Below are 12,366 nucleotides of genomic sequence, written 5' to 3'. Positions count from 1 at the left end.
CCCACGAGCAGAGTTCCCACAGCCCTCACCCCACAGGACAAGTTGGGTGATCTAGGTTATCTTTCCAGTTTCACATGAGAAGGAAGCAAGAGATGAGGTATGTCACAGCCCACTGAAAGAGGAGAGACAGGAACCTTTGAAAAGCGTGGAGCCTCCAGACAGCACGATGTTGGAGAACAGCGTTCGCCTCAGGTCCATGTCTGATTTTTGAATGGCAAAAACGAGCACTTCATGGAGTCCTTCACATTCCTCCCCTATCAGGTCTGGCCGGAACAGGAGCTCCGGGGCTCGAAAACGGGCCGGGCCAATCTGCAAGGGGAGAATTTAGCACAGAGGGGAAGAGAGAGCAGTGTGGCTCTGTTCATTGTCTACAGTTTGGGCCTGCCTTTCTTAGGTGAAACTTCAGAGTAACGAAGTTTTCTGGACATTCATGCTGCATCATTAGCTCCCAAATGAACCCCAGTTTGGTCTGCTGCTCCTAGAAAAGGCACTGTTTCTATTTTGCAGATGAAAGAGATGAAGAAACTTGCTCAGCCCCATACAGTAGGTCACTGGCAGAAAAGGGAGCAGATCCACCCCTGGTGCTGGAGGTAAGACCTTTATTTCCTCTCCTTCAACCATTCTATAGAGGGCTCAGTCTTTTGAGGAGTATTCCTAACTCACTCTTCAAAGCAATTGTTTCTGCGCCTCTAGGCAGGACAAAAGCCACACACAAAACCACTGCTGAATTTAGTGAGCTGATAACTACCCACACTCCATACCTGATCCACAAAGATTTGCTGGATCAGAGCCTGCACTCAAACAGCTCAGAGTCCCCATGGTCACGCTGCATCCTCACCCAGGATTTCCAGTAGAAGTTGTGAGGTTTCTAATAATGTTTTCTTCCCCCTAAAAATTCTAGTGCCCAGTCAACAGCCTGGGATGAGTTCTGGTCTTTTAAAACTATCCCCTCCCACCTAACACCACATTAAGTTTCCCATCACTAGGCAGAAGGCTGTTCTGGAAACCCTGTGCTTCACATTAGGAATCCTCTGAGGGTGGTCCTTACGGACCTCAATAGTGCTTCCATCCGGCAGGTAGTACTGAGCCTTCTCGGTCTCCAGAGTCTCATCCTTCTGGGGGTTTATTGACAGGTAGCAGGCACGCTGGAGAGGAAACAGAGTCAGGGAGAGGGAGATGAGAAGGGTAGACCCAAATGCCTCTGATAAAATACTTTTCTCGCTAACAATCAAAATCCATGCATCCCTTGGGGAGACCGATTTCAACAATATTTTGTGCTGGGGAAAAGAACTTTTGGGTTCACATCAGGTAAAATATCTATTCATGCTACAGGTCCATGTGATGATTAAAGACATCAAGGATACCCACTTCCCCCCCTCTAGCTGCTGCTCACCTCTTGCTTCCAGCTCTCTCTTACTGCTTAGAAGTTACCTCCCTCTAGTGCAGATGAGGTAACTATCCTGTGAGCGCTTCCAATCTACCGTAGGGCAAAGTAAAACACGCACCTGAAACCTTTAGTGACATTAACCTTGTATAAAAGGTGGGCTCAGGTAACTTTGCAACAGATTAGGAGCGTGAACAAAGTCCATTATTACATTTCAACAGGGTAAATGATAACTAATAGCTAGCAGCAAAAAATTTTTTAACATGATCTCAGCTGCTCACTTCCTATTGCCCACCTACATTTTAAGTTACAGGAAACAAGATACTTTGACTTTTCAAACTGCTCCAGCACCCCATATTTTTTTATTCCAAAGTAAGCTTTGTTATTCCAAATTGTTATCATTTGGGGATTAAAAAAAAAAATCTAAACAGAATCACTGAAACATTTAGGTTGGAAGGGGCCTCTTGAGATCACCTAGTCTAACCCCCCTGCTCAGGCAGGGTCAGTTAGAGCAGGCTGCCCAAAACCCTGTCCAGTCATGTTTGGTGTACCTCACAGTAAACCAAGAAACAAAGAACAATGTTTGCACTGAAGTGCAAACCCTTAAGGGTTCCCCTTTTAAGGTAATTTATCCTCTAGACTTTTCAACATCCCCAAATTTCTTTCCTAATATTTTTCCCCTTTAAAAAAAATTAAAAAAAAAAATCTCGAGCCAGACAGACTCCAATAGATCACAAGCAGCTTTTGGGACTGAGAAACTCCCATGTCCAGGACCTCAGCTTTGTGCTTGCCACGGTGCATTCAGGCTGCATATCCAAACCTCTTCCGAGGCAAGAAAGCTGCAAACACAAGAAGCCACACTCAACCCCTCAGATTTGCAAATCAAGTCACAAATGGCACCAGCATCAACAGAAATCTCACTGCAAGTTCCAGGCGCATATATCCTAGAAGTCTGCAACACTTTCCCCAGCTAGAATTAATCTTAAAGTAAAGCAAAAGGTGTAGGCTGGAGAGCGAACATCAGGTTGTTTCCTCCCTTCAACAGTCTCACTGGTGAGAGTAGTCAGTATGCAAAGCAGGACTTGGCTCACTTTCCCCTGCTCTTTGTTTCCCCAAGCATATAGTCCAGAGAAAAGATTGCACTGGTGCAAGACATTGCATTTAACAGTCAGCAACGTCTTCTAATAGTTTCATCACCCAAGATGCAAAGAGAGCCTTGGCCATTTATGAAGAGTACAAGTCTCTTGCTTTGTCCCGTAAGGCCACTGCAATTGCACTGCAACTGATGCTTGGTACAAAACAGGCTGCTTCTGAAGCAAAGTTCTCCAGCAAGCCTCTGATCACTAGATCTTCTGGTCCACAGACGCTGCAGTATCTGCACACGTCAGCTTTTTTCTCCCATTCAGCAATGGGAGACTTGGAGAACAGAGAGAGCAGCTACTGGGTCAAAACCTACAACCCTATGCAGTCTCCTGCTCTGGGCAACAGGCAGAAGCCATGCAGCTGTACCGTGACATGAAGCACAAGCACTGCTCCCTCAGCACAGCCACGCTGAGCTACAGCCATGCAGAACAAGCAAACTATTTCCATTACAGTCCTTTGCCTGTAGGTCACAGGCTCAAGAATAGCTCATTAACGCTCTCAAGCCCTGGCACAGGCTGCTGACTCAGCCCAAACTTATCTGCAGCAATCGTAGCTTGTGATGGGGGCCTGCAACATGGCAGCAACTGCCAGGCATGACAGCCAGTACCGATCTGAGGACTGACCCCATGGTACTGAAGGCATGGATGCGCAGGCAGCCCCGAGTCACACACAGCCTTCACTTCAGCCTTGCTGAAGTCAGAGCGCAACCCGTCTGTGTGAGCACAGCAATGCTGCAGAGCTGCTGTGAGCAGTCACCAGCTCTGAGCTACTATTCACTGTCCCACCTCTGTCCTCCTCTCTTGGCACACAGCAGAAGCCAAGGTAACTGCTTTGCTAGGGAACTTAATCATGCCTTTCCAAACTGCTGCATAGCTCTAAGGTCACTAAACACTGCAAACCCTATAAAGAGGGGAAGCTTTTGTAAACATGAATGCTGAGTGAATTCTTTCATGGGCAGGGGGGAAAGCAACTTGTAATATCCCAGTTGTGATCTCCACCTGCCATGGATTTTACAGAGCCTTGCCCTGAAGGGTAAACAAACACTAGCGAAAGATATCATCAGACCCTGAGACACTGCAGCACAGATAAATGCAAAGCAGATTCTGAACCACCAGCCTGTCTTCACCTCCATGTCAACAGTCCCTCAACAGGGACTAGATGTGACCTTGACTATAAGTCTCACAGAATACAGGATGGCTGAGGTTGCAAGAGACCTCTGGAGGTCATCTTGTCCACCCCCCTCATTCAAGCAGGGTCACCTAGAGCAGGTTGCCCAGGACCATGTCTGGCTTTTGAATATCACAAAGGATGGAGACTCCACAATTCTCTGGAGAACCTGTGCCAGTGCTTGGTCACCCTCACAGTAAAAAAGTTGATGTTCACACAGAACCTCCTGTGCTTCAGTTTGTGCGTCTTGTCCTGTCACTCAACACCACTGAAATGAGCCTGGCTCTGTTTTCTTTGCACCCTCCCTTCAGACATTTATATACACTGATGAGATCCTCCCCAACCTTCTCTTCTCGCAGCTCAACAGTCCCAGCTCCCAGCCTTTCCTCATATGAGAGACACTCCAGTCCGTTAATCATCTTAGTGGCCCTAGTCACTCAGGTAGATAAAGAAATGAGGTGCAGAGCTAGGTAGGCTGGCACTTCCCATTAGATTTCACAAGTCGTGACTTCCCTTGGGCAGAAATCCCTTCTTGGATAAACACAGAAACAGACAGTGCGTCACCTCCTTGATGGTCTTGACAATCTCAAACTCGGAGGTTGTGTGGAAGTCATAGCCTTCCTTCCGGAGATAGAGACGCAGGAAGCGCGAGACATCACGGCCAGCAATGTCAATCCGCATGATGGAGTGAGGCATGGCAAAGCCTTCATAGATGGGAACTGCATGGGTAACGCCATCCCCCGAGTCCAGCACCACTCCTGTAGTCCTGCCAGTAGCGTAGCTAGCAAAGAGGCAAACAATCAAGTCAGAACAAGCAATTCAAAGTGACCCCAAGCATGCAGCACATCCAGGCTCAACTCAGGGAGCAGAGATTTCACGTGAACAGGGGCTAGAGAAACCCCAAAACCTAGTTCTCATCATAGTTCAGCAAATTCCTGTAAACTCTTTATTACAGAAATTAAAATTGAATTTCAGTTCTTGCTTGAAAAGGGGTAAGTCAGACATCAGTGTGGTCTTCTGTGGGGTTTTTTTGGTTTGTGAAAAAATGGATTCCACAGCAACATTTCACAAGCACAAATCAAAGACGAAACACACTTACAGGCTAAGCACAGCTTGCATGGAGATGAATAGTGCTGGCACATTGAAGGTCTCAAAAAACACCTCAGCAGCACGCTCTCTGTTCTTGCGTGGGTTTAGGGGTGCTTCCGTCAGCAGCACAGGATGCTGGCAAAGAAAAGGAGCCATGCTGCAATAACCAGGAGGCAACTAGATGCGTGTTCCTGAAAATTTCTGCTCTGTATATTTATTCACTTTAGGAACCACTGGTGCAAGAGGACAGGTAGAAGGGAATAATTTCAGGTACTGAGCTGTGTTAGCTTGTGAATAACCTCTATTAAGTAGGAGGACCAGCAGGGCTCTGGTCTAGTTATGACGAAATGTTAGAAAATCTACTCTGTGAGTGATCTACTCTGTGTGTGATGTCCTGTGAAGGGTGAACAAGATGACTCTCAGTGCCAAAAGTCAGCCAGATTAGCCAAAATACACAGACCCTAAGAAAGGGTGAAGGCATATGGTCTTAGCACGAACAGGCAGAAATATTCCTACTCCACTTATACAACCTATTGCTCTCAGTCATTTAATAATTTTTTGGTCAGCTCCTTCCAGACCACAGGATTGTGGTTTTCTCCTTCCTCACTTCAAGTCATGTCACTGCTGAGTGGATATGCCTGATGCGCAGGCAGAACAGGAAAAGTTAGAAGCACTTGGCCTAGAGCAGAATCATTAGAGACAGCGTGAATAAAAAATGTTGAAAGTCAGATTTTTAGTCAGGCCAGAACATTAGATCTGGGGAGGAATTCTGCTTGGGCACTTCTTGTGCAGTATCTTCCCGAGAAGTGAAAGAGCCCAATTTAACAACAGACACATTTAGAAAGAAGAGCAAAGGAAAAGTCCCATCTCTTTCTTGGAGTTCCAAGGCTCCTGGTGTTATACACGCACTGAATGACCCCTGTGCCATTACTCAATGAGGTACCTCACCTCCTCTGAGAATGTCTGAAGCTGGTCTTTTGAATACACATACTGCCAAATGCGCTCCATGTCGTTCCAGTCCTTCACTATGCCATGCTCCATCGGGTATCGGATCGAGAGGAGACCTCTGTGCTCCTGAGCAAGCAGAAACAACAATAGAGCATACTTGTCAGAGACTCAAACAAACAATCACATTTCTGAGCACTATGACTATGATTTAATCTGTCAGACTCACTTATTTTTGATTCCTCTAAAAGACAACTTATCTCTAGCATATGGGGCAAAACCTGAACATTAATCACAAACATCTCTCCCAGAGAAGTATTCACGAGATTAAACAAGGCCTTTTTATACCAAGTAGGAAAATCTGGCACTTGCAGAGCACATTCCATCCTAACAGTTTTCAAGCCAACATACAGACACCTATCAAATGGTATCTTTGTTCTACCAGCTCAGTCATGATCTAAAACATAACAGGGTGGTATTGGGGAATGTAGTTCGGAGGGCTCACGAGAAATGTGAGACCATATGACTACATGCTGACAAAAGCAGGACTGTGGAAAGCAAGCTTCTTGCCCACACCAGGGAGATAAAAGGCAACCAAGTAGGGTCCATTTCTAAAGTGCCCAGTCAGAAAGATGGGGATGTAACCATACAGACCTAGAAGTAGCCTAGAAGAAAACCGAGAGATACAGAAGGACTTGGGAAAAAGGTCTGTGGTCAGCAAGTTGGCACAAGAATTCAGTGAAGCTTCCCACTCCACCTTGGGCACAACTAAAAGTGACAATCTCTTCAGATCTCTATGCTGATACCAAGGAACCACAGCCCTTTGAAGTACAATTGCTACAGCCCCTCCTTAGAGCAGCATACCGAGATACATGGAGAAGTGCAGTATACAGGTTTTCTTACCTCTGCCTTTGGACCAATGAAAATGTCCCCTTCTAAAGCACCAGCCATAACACGAACGTGTTTTGGTCTGCCCACACTAGAACAGAGGCAAGAGTATAAATGCTTCGAGAGAGAGAGCTGAGATGCACCCAAGGATTAGCTACTTTGTGTTCCTCTCTCTCCTAACCAGTACCTTCTGAAGCGATGGGTGAGTCTGAGGCACTACCAGGTGCAGACAGACCCAGGTTTGCTCTGTCTGAGCTCATGTCAGAATCAGAGGTGAAGGGAACAGAGCGTAGACACTTCTGAATTGGCAGGACATAAGCCAGCTGAGTCTGGCTACACTTTCCCTGATGATTCAGGACTTATTTGTTCCAACAATGCCTGGGGTGAACACAGCTAGACTGAGCAATGGCCTGAGCTGACAGATCCACATTGCATTGCCTGACCTCAGGTAGGCTTCTCAGATTAGACATTTATAGTCCCATACCCCACCTCACCATACAGAAGACATTGCTCAGAACAAAAATATACTCATTAAAAACCCATCCTATTGAAAATAAAAGCCAGTAACTATTCAGCATTCCTGATCCAGTAGTCCTTCCAGTAAAACTCTCAGAAAACTTCCAAGGAAGTTTGGCAGGAACCAAAATGTCAGACCACACACCAAAGAAATACAGAGGTCTTCATCTCTCGTCCCAACTTTGTCTTTTTCCTGGTGTCCTAATGTCTCGAGACTAAAGGAACCTACAGCTTTGGTTGGTTGTTGAGCCTGACAAAGTGATATGTCATCTTCTATGGTTTGTCGTCGTCGTGTCCCGTCCCCCCCCCCGCCCCGAAAATCTCAAAGTACTTAATAGCAGAGATCTCCTCTCCCTGATGCTTCTGCGCAGCAGGCAGAAAAAGAATAACTCATTTTTCCAGTTACAAAATTGGACCATTCTTCCCCTCTACGTATCAAGGAATTGGTACACCATACTAAGAACTTACCAAGACCAGCAGAATACTTACTAGTTGGGAAAGCAGTATTTCGGTATTTGATCGCCTGCAAAACCTGCTTTAATCACGCCCGAGCCCTGTGGGAGGAACATATAAATACGTGAGCTGTAGGCCTCTCAGAAGCAGCAGATTTAGAGAGGATGGAGGGAGGGTGGATACAGTCAGAGAAGGGAGTAGGAAAGGACCATGTGAAACAGGTTGGAGTGGAGACTAGGGAAAAGAAGATCAGGTGGTGGATAAACTAGCTAACGCTAAAGAGGCAGGTCAGAGAAATCTGGTTAGAAGAGACACTGGGAACTAAACCAGACTGGAGTCTGGAAAGAACAAAGGTGCCAGTCAGACTGCAAAGGGGAAGGGCTGGAGGCAGGAAGAGTGTCTGACAGGACAGGGCTTGTTTAAAAGGGACAAGGAAGAAGAGATTAGGTATGGCAGTCAGAAAGGCGCAAATCCAAAAAGCCTTCTGTGACATTCGAAGCAGCACAAGCAGCAAACACAGAGTGGGTAAAGCCAGACGCAGGGAGGCCCTGGCAGGGAGTCAGTGTGGACATCTGGCCCCACAGCTCCTGTCCCCATCGGTATCATCCGGAGGCATCCTGGGAACCCCATCATCAACTCGGATCTGTGCTGGCTCCTTCCCCTCCTCCACTTCCTCTCCCTGCACAAGGGAACAGCATCTTGAAACAACAAGCAGCTTGCAGGAACACCCAAGTTTTGCTAAGGAGCGGATTTTCATAGGATCTCCTCAGATAAGCCATTTCACCGATAGTCCCAGACAACCATGGGAGCAAGCTCTCCTGCAGAAAGAGGAGCAGTTCTATTTTATCCCATACTGGAAGCAAAGCACGTGAGTTTGCACTGAAACCAGTGACCTATGAAGTGCCTGTTCACTCTCAAGGGCTCTGCAGCAGGGCTGCTCTGTTTAAGAGGCCAAAAAGACATTTTGGCTGCCCCAGGGCATTTTAAAATGAGTAGCAACACAGCTCCACTGCTTTCCCCTTCCCACCACCTCTGCGTGGGTCAGCATCATTGCTTTCACTTGGAGGCTGAGGCCAAATGAGTTTGCTCAGGGCTCTGTCAGACAAGCTCTGGCTGCAGGAGTTTCTGATGCTGCCATCCCAGCTGCCTGCCCCGTTCCAGTGCCTGAGGTTTCCAGCCAGAGCAGGCTCAGCAGAAAGGAATGCGTGGAGGCCCCATCCTCTCCAGTTCACAGTCCAGCACCTTATTCCCAAGCTACGGTCATCAGCAGTTTCAGCCAAGGTGCCGGGCTTTGCACAGAGCACGTGTGCTCTGCCACCAGGGCCAGGGCACTCCTGCCTTAACACCGCCAGAGTCAGATTTGCCAGGATGCATCTGTAAGAGATGAGTATCAGGAACACTCTGCAAACCAGACCTAGCCAGTTATAAAAGACATGAAAGAGGGACTGCTCGAACCCTCGTCTCCTGACAAATGCCTGCAGCCAGGCTGGCTCAAGGAGCACACCCACGCTAGCACCCGGGCAGGACTACTCTGGGCAAGAGGGACTCCCAGGGTCTGCACCAACAGGTACTGGTGTGACAAAGTGGCCTGTGAAGCTTTAAAAAGACTTTCCTTTAGACAGACTCTCTTCTGGCTATTCACCTCAAAGTCAAGCAAGGAATAACACAAAACCACTATTTTGTTTTTCCTTATCATATCTTATAAACAACTCTATACCTGGGAAATAATATCATCCTTTGTCAAGCCTTGTAGCAAAAAAGTTGAATCAAACGCAGTAACGTAACCACATCAGAATATTGTGCTTATTGAATATTTTATTCGAGATAATGACTGATCTTGCTGCCAGCACAGTCTGCTGCTGGGAAGTGGTTTCAGGAGAACAATGATGCTCCTATTTTAACGCAGAGATCGAAACTTCCTTATGCCAGGCCAAAAATTACCCAGTGTGTCCTGGTGAGACTCGCAGCAAGTTATGCATTTTAAGATTTACAAATTGAAGTTCAAAGTTAACCAAATGTGTCAGTAGTTCAGAAGACGGATGACTGTTCTGAATGTGCCGGTAGGATGGGACTTAACACAGTTGTGCTTCCAAGTGCCTGGGAACAAACTGAGCACAGCTGTTTGCTACCTCCACACTACAAAGACCTGACAGCACTTTCTGACCTAGTCAATTTTTCTTGAAAACATTTTACTTCTTTGAAGATGTGTGCACTGAGTAAATCTATTTATTATAGACCAGTTTGAGATTCCTATACAATGACAGGAAAAGGTTTAAGTTTTGAAATAACCCTGGCTGATTCAGAATATTTAAAGACCTGTTTTTTCACCTTTGTTTCCAATAAGCAAAAAAACCCAAAACCCAACAAAAACCATCCTCCCTTCTGCTACAAGCTCCGATTTATTAAAACTTAAAAGAATTTCAAAATTAACAACCTTCCACCAGTAACTATCCTGGCTGGGCTTTCATCCCATTTTGTTTGTTTTGTTTTATTTTTTTAAATCTGAGCAAAAGAATAAAAGAAGAAAGAAAAACTACATGTCAAATGTAAAGGTCAAGGAAGATAATCTCATGGAAAATTCTCGTGAGTACTTTGAAGCAACTGAACGTGCCTCTTCCACTAGCTCTGTAGCTAGTCATTGATTCATTCATTCATCTTGATGCATTTAGGACTCAAATTTAAATGGAAATCACCAAAAGAGTCAATCTGCCATGTAGCACTTTTTATGGAGAGTGCACATTTCATATTGTTGTAAAACTATTTTATTAGATACACATTTTACAAGATCAAGAACAAACCAAAGACACAGTGACCCTTACTGACAGCTCAGCTGTTTAAAATGCCACCACTTAGACTACAAAGCCAAATTTTATCCTCTTTTATGTCAACAGAGACAATTCCACGGAGGTCAAGGAATTTGCACTTGCTTAGGCCACAGCTGAACCATGCTGTCTATTTACACGTGCATTACGTTCATCAGGGCTCCCAGACCATTTATTTCAGAGGGAGCTTGTTGGAGTGCAAGATGGGAACACAACTCTTAAAAATTACTTATTAGACAATGAAGAATATTAAGGTTGTGCTGAGGTACAGCTCCAACCTCTCACCGTATATTACAAAACTCTCCCTGCTGAAAACATGAAACTGAGCGTACTGTTTGGCAAGAGGAAAAAAAACCCTCCTCGTTGAGTTTTTAACTACATACCTTAACGTCCTTTTGGAACACGTCAAGATACTAGAGCGGAGCTGGGACTGGGGGGGTCTGGCTTCTTCACCAGCTCAGTACCTCATTTTCCCCTCCCATACACACGCATACATGAGGGGGGGAAACATTCAGCCCTGAAAAGCTGCCTGCAGCTCTCCGAGGAGAAGCAGTAACGAGACAGCAGGAACAGCAGTACCTGCTCTGTGCAGCTCTGCTTCCCATCCTGCCTGAACTCAGAAGAGTACCAAAAATGCAGTGTCACTACGAGGCTCCTCGGCTGACAGCCTGCCAGCGTTAAAGGCAGATGTCACAACAACTGCTTCATTCTACTTCTTGTACAGGGAGGAGAAGGGAGGGAACTCATTTATCAGAGAGGCAAGAAGAATTAGCTTTTATAAGAGAACAGCTGATAAAATGAGAAAAAGAAACAGAGTCAGTTGCTAGCACATGAGCCCTTCTTCAGGTCTGAAGCAGGTGCGGCAATCATTGCACTAAATAACAAAAGGGCAGGCTGAAATTAGATATAGGCTGCTATTATATGACTATAGCACAACAAACTCATCCTCACAGTCCCAGAGTGCCTGGAAATAACTTTAATGATTAGCTAATCACTCGGCACCACAGCAGGGTCAGTGCTACTACAGTCATCTCTAAGAACAATCAACCTAACTTATTCTTTAATGTCTCCAGTAAAGAAGATAACATGTTTTTCTCCACATAGTCAATTCTACTGCTTAATCTCCTTTTCCATTAGATATTTTCCTTCAATGCCTAACCTAAATCTCTCTGCTGTGATTCCAGGGGAAGGAACAAAACAAAACTGTATCAGAGAGCTCAAGCTGTAGAGAGGAAATTGGGATCAATAATAAAGAAGGGGTCAGAACAATAATTAGCTTGATCTGAGAAGACCTACAATCATTCAGCTTATGAGGAAAAAAAGCAAGGGGTTGAGAAGTGCTAGGCTAGCAAGTCTGCATGTCATATGGCAAAAAGATTCAGCAGAAATTAGGATGATGGAGAAAGAAGGGAGCACAACACTGACCCTCTGAAACAACAAAATCTGAATCACTGGCAGTAGAAGTCAGAAGGGAGGAGCATGAATGTGTGACTCGCTACACTGAAGGAGGCTCCCTCCAAGATATGCCCGTCCTCCCACCCCTTCCTGGATAGTCCTTTCTCTTGGGAGGCCAGCATGAATGGGGCTAATCAGAACTGGACCCAGAAGGATCTCACCGAGGCACGCAGTCACTCTCGTTCATATCAAACTGAGCTATTACACACCCAGGTTGAAGGTCTGCTTTGAGCTAATGAGAAGCATTATCAGCTAGGAGGAGCCATCTGCGACACCACACCCCACTGTCAAATTAAAGCTGATGCAACCCGTGCTGGGAGCAGTTCCTTCAGGAGCTCTGCCTCCTGCGGGCGTCGGCATAGGAACGGGCACCTTGGGTGCCGGCAATCCCTTGCCGTGACCGCTAGGCTGGGTGCGCCGGGAGGAGGTGGCCGGTACCGGGGGTGGCCATCCCCCTTTCGCTGGGCCTGTCAGGGAGCTGGCCTGTGAGGCGGGGGGGGGGGG

General features: G+C 46.2%; 1 protein-coding gene across 1 annotated transcript in view; it reads right to left on the bottom strand.

The window, feature by feature from the left end:
* Positions 1-8,182, bottom strand: part of ACTR1A (ARP1 actin-related protein 1 homolog A, centractin alpha (yeast)) — an 11,135-nt gene extending 2,953 nt beyond the window's left edge. The window contains exons 1-8 of the mRNA XM_009323278.1: positions 8,123-8,182; positions 7,622-7,686; positions 6,632-6,707; positions 5,732-5,857; positions 4,794-4,918; positions 4,259-4,475; positions 1,053-1,145; positions 135-309 (exon numbers count right to left, since the gene is read on the bottom strand). Coding sequence (XP_009321553.1) covers positions 135-309; positions 1,053-1,145; positions 4,259-4,475; positions 4,794-4,918; positions 5,732-5,857; positions 6,632-6,707; positions 7,622-7,686; positions 8,123-8,182 — 937 coding nt within the window. The remainder of the gene's footprint in view (positions 1-134; positions 310-1,052; positions 1,146-4,258; positions 4,476-4,793; positions 4,919-5,731; positions 5,858-6,631; positions 6,708-7,621; positions 7,687-8,122) is intronic.
* Between the last annotated feature and the right edge of the window lie 4,184 nt (positions 8,183-12,366).

This window comes from Pygoscelis adeliae, unplaced genomic scaffold, assembly GCF_000699105.1.
Source record: "Pygoscelis adeliae isolate BGI_AS28 unplaced genomic scaffold, ASM69910v1 Scaffold294, whole genome shotgun sequence".
In the NCBI taxonomy this organism is placed as follows: domain Eukaryota; kingdom Metazoa; phylum Chordata; class Aves; order Sphenisciformes; family Spheniscidae; genus Pygoscelis; species Pygoscelis adeliae.
This window is presented reverse-complemented; position numbering and strand designations above follow the sequence as displayed.